The sequence below is a fragment of the Sciurus carolinensis genome, chromosome 17 (assembly GCF_902686445.1).
Source record: "Sciurus carolinensis chromosome 17, mSciCar1.2, whole genome shotgun sequence".
NCBI lineage: Eukaryota > Metazoa > Chordata > Mammalia > Rodentia > Sciuridae > Sciurus > Sciurus carolinensis.
In genome coordinates, this window is record NC_062229.1 from 22,062,915 (window position 1) to 22,079,708 (window position 16,794).

The window sequence follows — 16,794 nt, forward strand, 5'->3', positions numbered from 1 at the left end:
TGGCCACATCCTCCACCAACCCCCATCCAGGACTTGGGTCCACCTTCAAGGACTAGGGGTGCAGAGTCCCTGGGGTTCTAGGAGGTTCCTGGGAATTGGGGTAGTAACTATGAAGGGTGGGTAGGAGGGTGACAAGCCGAGATGGGTAGAGCAGAAGCTCGGTGTCTGATGTTGGACAGGTTTGCAGGTGGCCATTGGAGCAGGTCGCAGACACCACAGGTGGAGGTTTGTTTGATAGGGGCATTGGCTTTATTGTCTTCAGGGGACCTCAAAAGGGTGGCGACAGGAGGGGCTGGGGGCCTGTAACTGCAGCTTCAAGCTGTGGAGATCTGAGGTGCCTCTGCCTCTGGGTGCCCATTGGCATCGCCGGTGCAGCCGTTGGAGGCAGTGGGTGCTGGTCCTTTCTTGCATGGCAGAGGGCAGGCAGTAGCCACGGGCCCGACTCGCTTGATGCCCAGGCCTGGGCGCTCCATCTTGTGCTCCAGGAGCATGTGGTTTTGTGGGGGGAGACCCACACAGGCCCTGGGGGAAAGGGCTTGGCTCAGCAGGGCAAACTTCCAGGCTGGTGGCCTCTGCGGCCTGCAGCCCTTGGCCCTGTGCACAACCCCTAGTGGCTCTCTGGGCCACGGGTGGGAACCTTGGGGTCCAGCACACCTGAGGATGTTCTCGATGCAGCTGCGCTGGCGGAAGAGTGCATTGACCACTGGGCTGCCTGGGGGCACAAGTGGCGCCTTGAAGAGGAAGCTGAGGAGCGACAGCACTGGGTGGAAGCTCTGCGGCTCTGGGTCCGTGTCTGTGGTGAAGCTCACGCGCTGGCACAACTCTGTGAGCAGCGCCAGGTCCAGCATGATGGGCGCTGCCAGCAGTGAATCCTGTGGGGAGGGCGGGTCAGGAGGCCGCTGGGTGGGCGGGTCCACCCATCTCCCTCCCACCGTACCTCACAAGTATTGTGCAGCACTAGCGTGTTGGTTCCGCCCAGCATCAGCTCAGATGTATACTCGTCCAGCGCCCGCTTGCTGTCCCCCACGTAGGGCACGTACTTGATGACCACCTAAGATGCAATACCAGGTTGCACGGCCCCTGCCACCCGCAGCCAGAAGCCCCCCACCTGGCTCTTGCGGACCCCCACGCACGCAGTGGTCAGGCTCCTCTCCCGGGGCGTATAGCACTGGGTTACTCTGCACCATGTCGTCTACCACGCTGCTCTTGGACACCTCCTTTGAGCGGAACTGCTGTGGCGCCGACAGGTTCTGCCCATCGTTGTTGCCCAGGTGATTGTAACTCACGATGGACATGGTCTGGTCAAAAGAGATGCCAGGAAAGCGGTAGGCCTTGCAGGGCACTAGGTAGGTCCTCCGGATCCAGGTCCCCTTCCTGCACCTTGCATCTACCCACGTACCTTGAGGCCAGAGCCAATAAGGAAGTCCACGAGCACAGACTTGACCTTGGTCTGGCCTGACTTGAAGTCATCTCCACCCACAAACACACGGTGCTGTGCCGCCAGCTCAAGCGCACCGGGCACCAGTGTGTTCTGTGGGGATCCATTGAGGAAGGCGCAGCCCTCCAGGATGCTGGCCACCGCAAAGAGCGTTGATGGTGACACCTCCCGGCCAAGCTGCAGGCGTGGGTGGGCAGTCATCAAGAAGGGGTCTGTGGGACTGGCCCTGAACCTACCCCGCCCTGGCATGTGCCCACCTGGATGGTGTGTAGCAGGTTCTCGGCTGTGTCATTGAGACCAGGAACCACTTCGCAGAAGCGCTCTGTGTTCGCTGTCCACAGCACGATGATCTTATCCAGGCCAGCGCTAGATCGGAAGTCGCGGATGTCCCTGCGGATCTGCTCCAACTGCGGGGAGGGTGAAGGAAGGATAGATAGTAGAGAGGTTGTACAAGGTCCCCAGTTTGCAGAGGCCTAGGCCACTCAGTTCCCCAAAGTATTAAGTGGGGTCCGGACACCCGGGATAGGAGCATAGGGCAAGGGAGTGAACGGGTGGGAGGGAACACGGGATGCGGAATGAGGCAGCACCTGCTGTGCGCGAGTGCCGGGGATGAGGTTGTCAGCGCGCGCGTTTTGGTTGGCCGCGATGAACTCGGGGATATAGACAGAGGGCCGTGGACGGAGGGCCTCCATATGCGGCCACAGTTGCTCCTGAAGGCCCCAATCCAGTACCTTCGCGCGCCGCATAGCCTCGGCCAGGTTCAGCGACGAGATATCCCAGCCTAGGGGGGACCCTCACGCTCGGCACAGTCCTGATCCCCGGCCCTTCCAGACCCCATCTCCCATCCCGCCCAGGGCTCCGCCCACCATCAAACACGAGGTCGTTGGGTGACACCATGGGCAGCAGCGCACTGAAGGGCACGAACACCTCCTGGCCCTCGGCATCCAGACCCAGGTTCACGGTGCCCGCCTGAGTCAGCGAGCCGTAGTAGTTGGCTTCCTGGGTGGGGGGGAACCAGACACGGTGCGGCAAGGGATAGGCGTGGCGAGAGGAGGCCCCGCCCTGGCCTCAAGCTCCGCCCTGCTCTCGGGCGTTTCAATCCCGGGCTCCGAGCCAGGGCGGAAGCCTCTCCCCCGGAGCGGATTCCCCGGAGCCCGGCCGTGCCTCAGGCTCCGCCCCCACGAGGCTCCTGCGGCTCTCCGCCCTCCTCGTGGAACGCCCTCCGGTGTCCGCCTGCAGCCAGGCCCCGCCCGCACGGCCTCCGCCCCCAGCAGGCTCCCTCCTCCGAGGAACCCCGCCTCCCGGAGGCCCCGCCCCCGCCTGCAGGAACTCGGACCCAGCCCCCCTCCGCGGCTGGGCCTCGCCGGCCCCCCACCTTGCGACCAGCGCGCGTGGGCCAGGACAGGCGCAGTCGGTTGGCCAGCACCGCGGCGGTGAGCGTGGAGCCGTTGTTCCCGCCCCAGCCGACGAGCATGACCCCGAGCCGGGGCACCTGCCGGGCGGTCCGGAAGGTGAAGCGCGTGGACGTGGGGTGCACCTGGGGGCAGGCGGTGTCGTGAGGCTGGGCCCCTGCCTCTTCTCCCCTCCAAGCAGGGAAGGGGTTGGAGATGTTGGACAATCCCCATCCCCCCGTCGTCTCCCCAGTCCAAGGCTCCCTGGTCCCTCGCCCACCTTGAGGACACCGCCCTCCCGGCTAACGCGCGTCGTCCGGTACTCGTATTGAGCCTCGATGGCCTCGGGGCTGTAGACCACGTCCGGGCTCTCGACCATGAACTGGGTGGCTGCCTCCATCGCGGCGAGCTGGGGCCCGGGTTAGCAGAGGGTCAGCGGGGACCCCAGGTGAGCGGCCCAAGCCGGCCTGGGTCCCCAAGGAGACCCCAGCCGGCCCAAGACTTCACTCACCTTCGCGGAGTCAGATCCGACAGCGGCGGCGGACAGCGCGGGCTCTGGGGCGCGCGGCCTCGGGAGAAAAGAGCCGCGGCCACGCCCCCCGCCACGCCCCCGCTGCGCCTGGTGGGGAGGGGCGCGGCAGCGCGGGGTAGGGGTTCGAGGCCCGACCTCCCAGAGCCACGGCGACGGTGGAGTCCGGGTCCGGCCGGAAGCGGCTGGGTCCCCACTGGGCAGCATTGGTTCTCAAGGCAACCTCTGGGGCGCGCGGCCGTTTATTCCCACTTTACAAAAGAGGAAGATGAGGCTGCAATTGAGCGCCAGACCCCAGCCACAAACTAGGGTATGAAGCTGGGCAGGGAGGCCGGGACTGTGGGTGGGAGGGGCCCTTGGGTCTATGATACCGCAGGGGAAACAGACCAGCCAGGACTGGGACCTCAAAGCCACACCGTCCTTTATGAGCGGTAGTCCCCACTCGCTGTTCCCAATCCTTGGGCCCCATGAACCCAGCTCATGAGTCCAGCTCAGGAGGGATCAAATTTACTCTGCTCCAGCGGGGCTCACATGCATGGGGAGCAATTGGCAGCAGCGGGCTGGAGACAGGCCTGTGCTCTGGGGAGGAGAGAGGACCGCCAGTGCCCGTGTGGGGAGGAGCCAGGACAGCACACCAGAGGCCCCCCTCATACGCAGTGATAAGAGAGCGTGGGAACCCAGCGGGCAAGCGGGGGCGGCTCCCCCAAGGAACTTTCCAAAACAAGCCGGCCGGAAAGTTTCCACCACTGGAGCTGGCCCAAAAGGTGGATAGTTTGGGAATGTTTGCAGGAAAAGCAGCCCCGGGCCTGGTCTTGGGGACTGACTCCAGGCCTCACCCTGAAAGGGCCCCACTCGGAAGGAGTAGGAAGGGGACCAAGACCAGGGCACCTCCCTTTGGAAGGAACTCACTGGGCCCTGCAGAGCAGGATTTTCAGAGGAAGTGGCTGGTGGAAGGGGTTTTGAGATACGAAGAGGAGTTCACCAGGAGAGAACTACAAGCAGAGCCACCCGAGTCACCTAAAAGCCTGGGAGAAGGGGTTCCCACTCTGATGGAAAGGTGGCCCATGGAAGGCAGGCAGCAGCTTGGAGACTGCGCAGACCAGGGGACTGCTATGAAAATATTTGGTCTGTCCCTGGCTCCTAGGAGATTTGAATCATAAATCACAAATCAGATTTAACCAATCAGACCTGTGCAACTACACTGCTGGGGCTCAGAACCCAGCACCCCCAAAATGCCACTTTTGACATACTGAAAGATTAGAAGTCCTCAGAAGCAGTCTCTGAGCTTTTCCTGCCTTCCCGTCTCCCCTGAAGCCAGTCACTGAAACCAGAGTGCTTCTTCCCCACAGCACCCGGGGGCCCCCAAGCCACTCAAGACCGAGAACGCCTCAGAGCCGCGGTCTCTGACCTCCTTGTCTGATAGCAGATAAGAGCCCAGTTTCAGAGGGGTCCTGCCCGGCCCAGGGACGAAGGAATCCCCAGGCAGGGGGGTGAGAAGAATCTGGACAGACAGGCCTCGCTGGGTGTCCGTCCCGCTGTCTCCTCTAGAACACACTCTGTCCAGTCACATTTCTGCACGGCTGTCGTGCTTCATGGAGCCGAAGCCTGGGTCGGTTTTCCCTGGATTCTATTTCTGAAGGCTCCTGGTCACGTGAAACTTTGATGTAATGAGCCTGTGGTGTTGTTCTCTTCATGCTGGGGATGGAACCCGGGCCTCCCGCAGGCTAGGCAATGGCTCTACCACCGAGTTGCACTTCCTGCACCTCTGTGGCCCTACAAGACTTCCATACAATCCCCTAAAAGAGGTCCGGGTGACTTGGTGGCAGTGCTGGGTGGTGGCACAGCTGGAGAGTGCAACGGAGGTCCAAGGCCCCATTTACAAAAGAGGAAGCATGGGCATGGCCCTGTGTGGCTGCTAGTGAGTCCCTGAGTCCTGTGAGCGATCTAGCAAATTGTCAAACCCGAGGCAAGGGTGTCAGCGTCCCCTGTGCAGCCCGTTGCTGGCAGCAGGACTGTCGGGGCATCTGGAGGGGAGGCAGCCTGGACACCTGGGCCGGACTGGGAGCTGGATGTTCACCCTGCTGTTGGGACACTCAGGAAGACACCAGAGGATGAGGGGATGCTTGCAGCTTGAGGCCACACATGGCATCGTGGGGACATGTATGGCAATGAGAAAGGACCCCAGGCTTGGCATCCACGGGGTGGGGGTGGGGAGGCAGCCCCACAAGCTCACAGGGACAGCAGGAAGCGAGGTGGCCTTGGCACTGGGCTGCTTCCTTCCTGGCAGTTGGAGCTGGAAGGTGAAGGCAGGGGCTGTGGGATGGCAAGGTTAAGGGAGGGGACTGAGCGGGGACCAGTGTCACTGTGGCGAGTGACGGCACTGGCTTCCTGCAGTAGGAAGGGAAGGGTGTCGTCCAGCCAGAGGAGGAGTGTGGCGATAGCCCCGACCCGTTTCTGCCCTGTGCCCAGGTCACCAGGATGGAGACCCCCCCTGAGCTTCCATGACTCAGGAAGGACGGCCGGGGACTGACTGCAGCCGCAGTGGTCTGGTCCAGGCAGGGCGGCAAGGCCCGAGGAGGCAGGTGCTGGCCCTGGGGTGTGGCGACGGGGACGCGATCCTCAGGCAGAGCGGTGTGGCCAGGCCGTCTCTGAAGCAGGGTGTACCCTGGCCCGCCGGCCTGCCTGACCTCCCCTCCCGCGCCCCCGAGATTCCTGTGTCGCCTCAGAACTCTGGCCAAGACAGCTGCCGCAGGGAGGCCAAGACCCGCAGCCAGGGAGCCCAGGACCCTTCCCTCCCCACGGCTGTTTTTCCTGTTTAAAATAAACACCCCAGCCACGCAGTCCTCGGAGGGCCTGCGCCTGCGTTCTTCAGCTCCTCCCTGGAACAGTCCACGCCACCAGCGTCAGTGGCACGGGGACACCCACCCCGCGGTGCCAGCCCAGGAGTTGCAAAGCCACACACACCACTGGCTGCTGCTGCATTTTTTCAGAGTTGATTTTCATTTGTGTTCCGGGTGGGGTCCTGCCTGTGGCCCAGGCTGGCTTTGCACTCCTGGGCTCAGACACCCCCTCAGCCTCCCGCGAGCTGGACCACAGCCACGGGCGACCTGCTGCTCTTTCATCAGAAACAGGGTGAGTCCGGGTTTGTTTCCCCAAGCGCTTCTCCCCCTCTGCCCACCAGGTCCCCTCCTGCGGGAGGCCGTCACTCAGCAGCCCTGTCCACACCGGGGCCCTACGGTGCTTGTGCCAGCTCTGACTGCGCCCCCATGCCAGTCCAGTCTGCCTCCACCTTCCGAGAGACGCCTGGGCCTGGGGCACCTGCAGAGCCCTCTGCCCCGGTCCTTGTTCTAGGTAATGGCCTGGGGACTGCCTGGCCCAAGCCCCTGCGTCCCTCCTCACCATAGTGGCTCCAGGCCAAGTCACCTCCTAACCGCAGTTCACCCTCATCACAGGACCGGGGACTGCCTCCCTGGGGCCACCGCAGACCCGGCTGTGACACACACACAAGCCAGCCAGGCAGCCAGGGGCTGCTGGGTTCAGTTCAGTGAAATTTATTGTAGGTTGGAAATCAGCATTCACGTGTTTAGTGTACAAAAAGGACACCAGATGTTTTAAGAAAATATTAGGAGACTGAAGATGCGGATGCCTTTCAATTGTAACATTTTGGCAAAAGTGAAAAATTCTTGTAAACACCAACTCCATGGCTCAAAAGTTTTCCTCCACAGTACAACATTAAAAGGAAAAAACATATCAATAAGTTAGAGCATATTTCATCAGCTAGAACTTGCGTCCATCGAGCCCGAAACACAACACTTCCCCAGCTCCATCCTCCTCCAGGGACGAACAAACAAAACACCGAGGCAGATTCAACAGAGGCCCTTGAACTGGTTCCAGGTGGAGGGCGGGGGCCAGGCCGCCTAAGCAGGACTCCTGCCCGCCTGCCGCCCTTCCCACCCCTCCCACCCCAAATGCAAAACAAAACAACAGCTATTGAAACATGAAGGATCAGTTTCCTCAGAGATGCAAGAACCCCAGGGGTCCCAAAAGAAAGAGACGCTGGGGCAGGGGTGGACACCAGCAGGCGCCTCCACAGGCACCAGTTCTTTGGAAGCCACTGGGAGACACCCCCGCGGTTTAGAAAAACAGACCATCTGTGCTCGCCCTGCACTCTCCCTGCTCACTGCGGTGGGCGGCGCCCCAGCCCCAGCATAACCGACCCTGGTCACGGCTGTGCCCACCACATTCCCGAGTCATGGCTTCGCTTGGCCCTGAATGTGAACACTCGCCTCAGACCCCCCACACCCTGGAGGGGGCCCCCTACACACGCACGCGCACACACACAAATAGTCCCCCAATGCTTTGGGGGACACTAGGAGACTAGGCACAGCGACAAAGCAGCAGTTGGGGTACTGTGGAGCTTGTGCCCCAGAGAGGACAGACAGGGCGCTGTCCTTGGGATCCTGCGGCTCTGTCCACAGGGCCCCAGCCCCTCCCTGAGTGCAAACCCCAGCGGTGGCCCTGCCCAGACAACCCCAGGACCCACAGGTGGATGGAGGCCGAGCGAGGTCAGCAGCACGGAGACCGCACGGCCTCGACGGCGTGGAACCAAGAGCAGCTGTGAGGGGGAACCGAGGACCTTGGGACTGAGATTGAACACCGTGCCATCGCCGAGGCCTCCCAGCTGGTGGCAGGACATGTCCGTGGCCTGACAGCTGAGGGCCTGAAATAGCAGGGCAGGCCAGGGGCTCCAGGGCCACGCGGCCCCTCGGCTCGGAGCGGCTGTCGGGGTGCCGCTGGAGGTGAGCCTTGAGGGAGGCTGCGGAGCAGACCCTGTCCAGCGCCAGCCCCGGTGGCCCCGGCCCCGCCTCGGAGTCTCTCCTGGGAAGCCGACAGTGCTGTGCCTTGGGTGGCATCTTAATACTGCGGGACAGGACCCAGGGTAGCATCTAGACCCTGGATGTCCAAGGAGAGGGAGGCACAGGTTTAGAAAAAAAGATTTTGCTTTCTCTTTTGTACAAAAATAGACTTGAGTCTCTAGCAGTAGCTAAAAGTGGCTGACACTGTATAAAACTAGAAAAGGCAGGCGGGCTGGCCTCAGAGTCTTCCGTGGTGGGAGAGGGAAAGTGGAGCCCTCCAGGAGGCTTCGGCAGGAGCCTGGCCTGCAGGGGCGCTGGAAGGCGGGGAGGGCCCAGGCTACCCCACCTGGGCGAGTGCGGGCCTCCCCTGGTAGCCGCGGTGCTGGCTCAGATGCGTACGTCTCCCCGTGTTTATTGTTTTAAATAAATCCGCTCTCCCGCGCTCCCCACAGCGCCCCAGCACCCAGAGGGCCCGCGAGGTGGAGGCGAGGCTAGGGCCAGGCCTGCAGCTGCCGCTGGTCGTACTCGGCGATGAGCCGCTTGATGTGGGCCAGCTTGCTGTGCAGGTACTCGCAGCGGTGCTTCTCCTGGCTGTAGTTGGTGTTGGTCTGCCAGAGAAAAGCCAGCAATCACACGGGGGCATCGCCACGGCCCCCTGCTTGCCAGTGCTGCCAGGGGGCTCTTCTCCAGCAGCAGAGCCGCCAGCAGAGGGGTGCCGACCACTGCGCCTCCCCTCCAGCCCATGTGGTGCGCCCTTCCTGCAAGACATGCTGCTGAAGACTGCCCCCCACGCTGACCGTGGGCACCTGCAGTGTCCACACTCAGCTCAGGACGGGCTCGGCCTCTCTGGCGGAGGGGAACTCTGAAGATGACATCGGCCCGCCACACCTGCCCCCGCTGCTCCACACTCCTGAACCTGCGGCATCTGACCCCAACGGCCCAACATCAGGACATGTTACCTTCTTGATTTTTCGGTATTCCTGCAGAATCTGCCCACGAGTGGTCTAGAGGGAAAACAAGGAAAACCAGTCATGTTGGCATCTGGAGGAAACTTAGATGGAGTAGCCCCTCTCCCGGGGAACCAGTCTCCCTACAGCGCCAGAGAGCAGTGGCCACATGGGGCTGTGCCCTGTGGGAGCTGGGGACAGCCTCTGGAGGGGTAGAACGACGGCCAGCTGGGTTTGTCCACGGTGCCAGAAGCAAAGGGGGCTGCTGTTAGTAACCACGTGGGACCATAGGAGCGTGCGGGTCCCAGGCCCTCAAAGATCAGCATCATTCCCCCTGTCCTCTGGAGACCAGACGGACCTTGGGCAAGGGACGTAAACCTTGACCCTTATCCAGGGCCTGAAGGTGGCAGGCGGGGACCATCAGTGACGGAGTGCAGGGACTGATGGAGACTGTCACTTAGCCACACTCCAGTCAGGGTCCTGACCCTTCCCATAGGCCCATCCGGGCACTTCCTGGTGAATCCTGCTGAGTGCATTGAGCAAGAAGCCCCAGGGTCCCTCATCCCTCACGGCCCTCAGGGTCACATCGCCAGCCTGTCTTCGGCAAGAATCCTGTTGGGTTGGTTTGGCCAGAATCCGCCCCACGTGCCCCCAGGTTTCCTCTTGGCCATTTTCCACCCTCTGACGCCAGGCTTCCTGGCTCTCAGCCCCCACCTGCCTGAGCCCACCTCCCCAACAAGCCTGCATGGCTCCCACCTGCCCAGGTGGCCCTGTCCCTTCACCTCATTCTGCTTTAACAGGTGGCACTGAGTGGTGGTTCTCTCTTCCTGTGGCAGGGCTGGAGCCCAGGGCCCTCACGCTAGGTAGTGCCCCGCCACCAAGCCACACCCAGCCAGTAACTTTTTTTCCCTTAAAGAGACGCTCTTGCTGCTCAGGGAGGTGCCCAAGGGACAGGGACTCTTGGTCTGGAAGCTACAGTGCCCTGCAGTGCCCTCTGAAGTCACAGCAGCAGTGACAGGCTCTGGGCAGGGGCGGGTCTGTAGTCTTGTTCATGACGTGGGGCTAAGAGCCCTGCGTCCTGGCTTTTGAGAAAAGTGGGCCCTGGGTGCCTCCTGTACGTGGGGATCCACGCGCCTCAGCCCATCTCACCCTCGCCACTACAGAGGCGCTGACCAAGCGGGCTGCCTGTGAGGACGCCCGTGACAGAGCCCCAGGGGTGGGCTGATCACCCTCTGGCCCTGGCCCTGGCCCTGTGTGGGGTGCTCTTGGCACCAGGGGGCACACGGCCTCTGTGCTCCGGCTCCAGGGCAGAGGCTCAGCGGGGACCTCGAGGTTGGTGGGCGGCTCTACCTCATACTCCTCGGAGCCCTGGGACAGCTGCCGGAGCTGGGCGTCGAGCTGCGTGAACCGCCGCGTGATCTGCTCGATGCGGGCGTGCAGGTCGCGGTACTCGCTGTACTCGGCGTTGAAGTCATTCTTGTAGCTCTGGCGCTGCTCGGAAGAGGAGATGGCTGCATATTTTCTAAGGAGAAGAGAGAAAAGGGCCCTCAGGGCACAGGCTACTGAGTTGAGCCATGAGTGGTCACTGCCAACTGGCTACCACCTCCCAGGACACCCTGGTCACAAGGGGACTTCCCTGGCTACTGCGGGAGCCTGGCCTAGGGAAGAGCTGTGCTTTCTGGAATTTACGAAAACAAACTTGGAGCCAGGTGTGACTCTGGCCAAGTGAGTGCTGGGGCCACTGGCCAGAGAAGTGAGGTGCCACCACCCAGGTACTCACAGCAAGTAGTCTGGCGTCTCTGACGTGGAGGTGGGCACGCTGGCACTGCTGCAGGTCCCGTTGAGACCTGTAAGAGTGAAGGTGCACCTGAGTGTCCGCAGGAAGCACGCTGCCGAGCAGGCTGGGCGGCCCGCGCTATGGAGGCCGCGGCCCCAGGTGGGAGCCAGGACGGGAGGGGAGGGCACGACCTGTCACAGCAGGCCAGGGCCACACACAGCACGAGTGCCCTGATGTTGCCTCTGGGCCCTTTGCAGCAGGCAGAGGCCAGGCCAGGGGGACTGCATCACTGCCCCGTCCAGGGCTGGGCAGCACAGACCTCTGCTGCTTCCACTGACGGCAGGCTAAAGGTCACTGAGCTGAAACAAATGGTCCCTGCTCAACCTGGGTCCTGGATGTCCTAGTTTCTGGCCACACAGGACAAGGCTGGATGCAGTTGGGGCCGCTGGCTCTGGCCTGAGGCTACAGCCGCCATCCTGCTCCTCCCACCAGATGCGGGGCAAGGTCAGGCTGGAGGAGCAGGGGCCACACTGTGGCTGTCCTGTGGTAGAGCACAGGGACGTGGCACTGGCAACATGTGGCCCTTCAGGCAGAAGGGACCTAGTCAAGGTCACAAAGTCCATACCCAGACCTGGCCACCAACCCATTGCCCTGGTCATATCACACAACACCCAAGGCCGTTGGGGTGGGAGGGGAGGGAGAGAAGTGGGGCGCCCTCAGTCCACCCCACACGCCTGCGACTAGGACGAGGCGCGTCTCTCGGGCCTTCTCTCTCCGAAAACACTTTCCCTTCCCAACACTTGTCACTTTATGGTGCAGCAGCAGAAAAGTTAAGGTGCCTCTCTGCTTGGCAGAGCGGACACGTCCCGTGACCTTACAGGGACCCACGCCCTATTTATATAATGTGGATGTGGGTCAGACAAGAGGCACATGGGTGTCTGCCGGGACAAACAGCTCCCCAGGCGAAGGTCCCAGGTGCAGCTGTGACACCCACCGCCTGAAGGATGCGCCCGTGGCTTGCGCCCTTGGCTCCCCACCAGGCGGGGATGCAACGGGCTGCTGGGCAGGCTCTTGGGCAGGCTCGTCCTCAGCATGTGTACTCACAGCCCTCTGAAGTGTCCCCTCGAGGACTGCCACCAATGGACAGAACAGTCCCCCAGGGCTCTAAGCTAACATCCACGCACGCCCAACCTTAGCCCCTGGGGCATGTGCTGGACAGCCCCTGCCGACTCTGGCCAGGCTGAGGGGCGCGGTCAGCAAGGCCTCCCTGGGCTTCCTGGAGTGGGGAGCTGTGTGCTGGGCCCTGCTGGCACCTCCTCATTTAACCCTCTGAAGATTTTCACCCAGTGGGATGACAAATAGGGAAACCAAGGCCCAGGGCCAGCTTGACCCAGGGCCGGTGGGACCTTGAAGTCTGGCCTTGCCAAGTCTCGTGGCCCCTGCCTGCTCAGGCCCTGCTGCGGCCGGCCGGCTTCCTTGCCAGGGAGCTTCTCTGGAACATGACCCAGCGGCTTCTCTCCATCTCTCCACCTGGTAGGATCGACCCTGCACAGGGACCCACGTCCAGACGGGGAGACAGCCCACCCTGCGCCGCGCTGTCCTTTCCAATTTTGATCTTTCACAGCGCTGGGGATGAAGGGAGGCCACGCCGGGCAGCGCTCCAGCCCTCCTCGCCCCGTGCCTGACTCCAAACCCCGAGGCGACCGCCCCAGGGCCTGAGACCAGCTGCCCAGAGGGCGCCTCTGAGCCTGACCCACGCACTGCAGGCCACCCGCCAGCTGCACGGGCTCCTACTTTTCTGTCCCTGGCAGAGGCAGGGGTGATGTAGCCTTTCTGGGGGGTGGTGGGACACCTCATGAAAGCCATAGTCCTAGGGACCTGCACCTGGGCTCGTGCCTGGAGAAACCACCCTAAAGTAGCAACAGGCAGCAGAGGTCAGGCTGCTCCCAGTGCTGGGGAGTAAGGTGGGGGCTTTGATGCCACTACCGTAGCAGGTCCCACCTGTGGGGCTGCTGGCATCCAAGGAGGCTGGCGTGGTGAGCTGCGCACTTCACGCTGCTCGGTTACTGATCAGCAGCAATAAGGTGCCTACTCAGCTCAGGTGCCCAGGACTGTGACCTCAGGCACCAGGTACAGAAGACCCTACCACCAGCCCTGCCTCTCTGGAGAGCACCATGCTGGTCCATGTCACCCCTCAGTGGCCCACACTGACTCCCCATCACAAAATTTCTTCTGTTGGGTTAGGTGTGGCCCAGTGCCAGAGCCCCTGCCCAGCACACGAGGCCCGGGAGGTGGGAGAAAGGGTCCCCTTGCTGAGAGCCCCCATTTCCAGCTTTTCTTGGAGCTTCCCAGTCCTGCCAGGACCCTGCCCTGGTCTCCTAATCCTTCCCACACATGCCCAAACCCAACTCCTCAGCCGGTCACACCAGGGGACCATGGCCCAGGTCTCCCAAGGTCTCCCTGGGTGGAGCTGGCTCCCCGTCCCTCCATTTCCTTCCCTGGGCCCCAGCAGCCCCCTGCTGCCTCTCAGCATCCAGAGTCCTCGCTCCTCTCCATGGGGTTACCCCTTTGCACACGGCACTCAGGGAAGGGCAAGCGGCACCAGGCCTCAGCCACGGGTGCTCCCCAGACACACAGCAGAGGGGCAGTCAGAACAGCTGCCAGAACACAGGGGGCCAGAGGCTGCAGGGCCTGGCGGGCAGTGTGGCCAACCTCCCTCAGGCCCTAGCAGCCTGAATCATCTTTTTCTTCTTTTAATACTTTTCTTTAGTTTCAGATGAATACAATACCTCTATTCATTTTTATGCGGTGCTGAGAATCAGACCCAGGGCCTCACACACGCTAGGCGAGTGCTCTACCACTGAGCCACAGCCCCCACCCCCTGAATCCTCCTGAACCCCGTGAAAGTGGGGGCGGGTGGGGGCACCGACCTGGGGCGTCAGGCGGGGCTGTGTGGGTAGCAGGAGCGTGACCTGGCGACTGGGCCCGGTGCCTGTCCTCGGCCGCCCTCTCCTTGCCTTTGTGCTTCTTGGACTTCTTCTTGGGCTTGCTGCGGGCAGCGCTGTCGTGGGGCCTGTCGGGCTGGGTGTAGTCCGTCAGCAGGGGGATACCGAGGTGAGTGGCAGGGCTGGGGGCAGTTGCCTCCCCGCGCTTACTGTCCTGGCCACTGTGGCCCAGGTCATTGCTAACATCGGTCAGGGGGTCGTGGGCCCGTGGGGGCTCCAGTCGCAGAGGGAGGTGGGCACTGGAGCTGAGGGTGTCTGTGCTGGTCGGTGGCCCCGGGGTGGGCAGCAGGGCCTCACGGCCATTGGGCACACCCAGTTTCCCATTGAGGGCAGGCTGGGCTCTCTCTCTCTGGGCAAAGTGTGATATCCTGGGTTTCTTGTTGGCCAGGGGGTCGATGAAATCAGGTGGCTGTGGCCGTTTCTGCAAAGAAATGGAGATGATTTCAGAGGGGAGCTGGGGAGCTGCCGGGCAGCACCAGGTCCCTGGGAAACCCAGTGCCTGCCTGTAAGGCATCCTCTGGCCACAGGGGGCACCCAGTGGGTTCAGTCCAGCAGCAGCCTGTAGGGTGCCCACCCCAGAGCCACATGCAGGGGAAGGGCAGCTGGGGCCAAGACTGGACCCTGCCCCAGCCTGCAGAAGTGCTTTAAAGTGTCACTATGCTGGGCAGGTTTCCAAGTCACAGGAGCCAGGAGACTGATGGAGACAGGGTCCCCCAAAATTTGGCTTCCAGGCACAGCTTGCCCCTGAGTCACTGGAGTGACAAGGGGGCGCCCTGGGGAATCAGTAGCTCCAAGGGGGTGCACAGCCTCATCTCCCCAGACCCGCAGCCACAGAAGATGAAGACACCCTCCAAGCAAAGGAGTCTGACAGTGGCAGGTGGACAGGACACCAGGACGGACCCTCTGGCTCACAGGGGAGACCCACGGCGGAGTGTCCCCAAGTGCCCACCCCTTCTCACTTCCACACTCGGCGGGCGCTGCTGCTACCTGAGGCGGCGAGGCAGAGGTCCCATGCTCGCCCGGGGGGCTGGCTGCCCCCGGCTCTGCGGGCAGGCTGCCTGCGCTCTGCGGTTGGCACAGCTTCCTGCAAGGAGAAGCAGGGGTGGGTCAGGGTCCGTGGCAGCGCTGGATGAGACGACCCCTGGCCAGGAAGCCGGGAGAAGATGCCTCCTGAAATCATTCCAAAAACCAGAGCCCAGCCGAGTGCAGCGGGAACGGTGGGAGTCCGGGCGCCAGCAGGGAGCAGCCGGAGGGCACCTGGACCGGTCGGCACAGGAGGCGCCCTCGGTGCGCTGAGGTCTGCGCGTGTCCTCCAAGGTGTCACGTGGTGAAACTGAGGCCCCACTGGGAGGTAAGAGGAGGCCTCTGGAGAGCGATTAGGGTTAGATAAGGTCATAGGGACAGAGCCCCCATAATTGAGTCCTGGTGGAGACGGAAGAGACCAGAAAACACAGACACTAATGCACACACCCTTTTCTCAGCACGTGACAATCTGCACCACTGCAGGACCCTGCCAACAAAATGCTATCACTACATGCAGGCCCTCTGTCTCCAGAACCATGAGTTAAAATTAACCTCCTCTCTTTATAAAGTTACCCAGCCTGAGGCGTTTTGTTATGGTAATGCAAAACAGTCTCAGACAGTGTCCTGTACCCAGAGGAGGATTAGTTGACTGTCTGCTTATTTACATGGAGACGAGGGGCACATAAAACTGACCTGGCACTTAGGGTACAAGCTGAATCTTGCTGGGGACTCCAATGTTCATAGCAGCATTACTCATCACTGGCAAAAGGTGAAAACAACCCAAATGCCCGTCAACAGATGACTGGATCAACACAGTGTGGTCCAGTCACAGTGGAACATCACTCAGCTGTAAAGAGGAATGAAGCACTGACAGGCTACACCATGGACGAACCTTGAAAGCACGAGGCTGAGTGACAAAAGCCACATACCAAAGGCCACACAGTGTGTGATTCCACTGACATGACATGTTCTCAACAGGCGAATCCACAGGGACAGGAAACACATTAATGGCTGAGAGGTGCGTGGAGAGAGGCTGGGGACTGCGGATGGGCTGGTTTGGTTGGGGGTGAGGAGAATGGTTCTGGAACAGCAGCAGCGGCTGCACCAGGTTGGAACGTGCTGAATGTTCCCTGACCACTGTTCACTTTAAACGGGCGCCTTGTGCTACATAAACGCATCTCAATAAGGCTGTTACTTCTTTTTACTCTCCTCAGGGAGAGAAGATTAGACATAACCTCACTTTCATGAAGCGAGAACATAATGCTACAAAACAGCAATCAGGAAAAGACTCTTAGAAACTAGAAGTTACGGCAGGACGACAGCGGGATGGAAGCGGAAGAAATGTCCCAAGAGTGTGAGAGAGAGAAGAGAAAACAGGGAAGACCCGGGCAAGATGGCCCCCCAGTGGCAGGATTAGAGAAAGCAGGAGGGAAAACTACCAGGCACTGGCGTCCTTTCTGGGCCACACAGAGGACTGAAGGAACAGGTGAGTTTTCAAGCTGTGACGCCATGGTGCCACCCTAGGCACCTGCCTGGTACACTCGTGACCACGTGGATGGGTGAGAAAGGGCTGGGTCAGGAGGCCTCTGACCAAAGGTCAGCTCTTCAATGTGGAGGGAAAGTGCATTTGGCTCTGAAAGTCTAGTCTTGGCCAACTGCTACCGCTGCCGCTGGGGTATGAAGCGGGGCAGGTGGACCTCCAGAACCCTTTCCTCAGAGAGCAGTCCCAGGAGTTCTGCTCCCTCGGCCCCAGCGAGGAGCAAGAGGCAGCTGCAGGCCCAGGGATGGAGGCTGAGGTGGGAGAGGAGCATCTCGGCCTGGGGGTGAG

The 16,794-nt window shown here is 61.6% G+C and overlaps 2 protein-coding genes and 1 long non-coding RNA gene across 3 annotated transcripts in view; 1 reads left to right on the plus strand and 2 right to left on the minus strand.

Annotated features, from left to right (window-relative positions):
• Positions 1-21: 21 nt before the first annotated feature.
• Isyna1 (inositol-3-phosphate synthase 1) lies at positions 22-3,582 on the minus strand. The gene is made up of 11 exons (XM_047531826.1): positions 3,341-3,582; positions 3,110-3,238; positions 2,814-2,975; positions 2,305-2,437; positions 2,026-2,219; positions 1,696-1,845; positions 1,400-1,615; positions 1,134-1,298; positions 938-1,051; positions 655-872; positions 22-522 (listed from the first exon to the last, which is right to left on the minus strand). Exons 1-11 carry the CDS (start codon positions 3,563-3,565, stop codon positions 315-317), a joined length of 1,914 nt encoding a protein of 637 aa, XP_047387782.1. The 5' UTR covers positions 3,566-3,582; the 3' UTR covers positions 22-314.
• LOC124968995 (uncharacterized) lies at positions 2,770-8,333 on the plus strand. The gene is made up of 3 exons (XR_007105907.1): positions 2,770-3,668; positions 5,828-6,709; positions 6,811-8,333. It is a non-coding gene; the product is annotated as an uncharacterized LOC124968995 (long non-coding RNA).
• The window catches only part of Ell (elongation factor for RNA polymerase II), a 66,717-nt gene continuing 56,816 nt past the window's right edge, over positions 6,894-16,794 (minus strand). The window contains 6 exon segments of the mRNA XM_047531827.1: positions 6,894-8,822; positions 9,174-9,218; positions 10,512-10,683; positions 10,942-11,008; positions 13,869-14,364; positions 14,931-15,027. Of these exon segments, the coding sequence (XP_047387783.1) occupies positions 8,706-8,822; positions 9,174-9,218; positions 10,512-10,683; positions 10,942-11,008; positions 13,869-14,364; positions 14,931-15,027 (994 nt within the window). The 3' untranslated portion in view covers positions 6,894-8,705.

Coding starts and splice junctions, on each gene's coding strand:
- Isyna1 (XM_047531826.1), bottom strand. CDS start 3,565: ATGCTGCCCAGTGGGGACCCAGCCGCTTCCGGCCGGACCCGGACTCCA. Junction 2,220..2,304: donor CAACGACCTCGTGTTTGATG/GTGGGCGGAGCC, acceptor GGTCCCCCCTAG/GCTGGGATATCTCGTCGCTG. Junction 873..937: donor TGCTGCACAATACTTGTGAG/GTACGGTGGGAG, acceptor CCCTCCCCACAG/GATTCACTGCTGGCAGCGCC.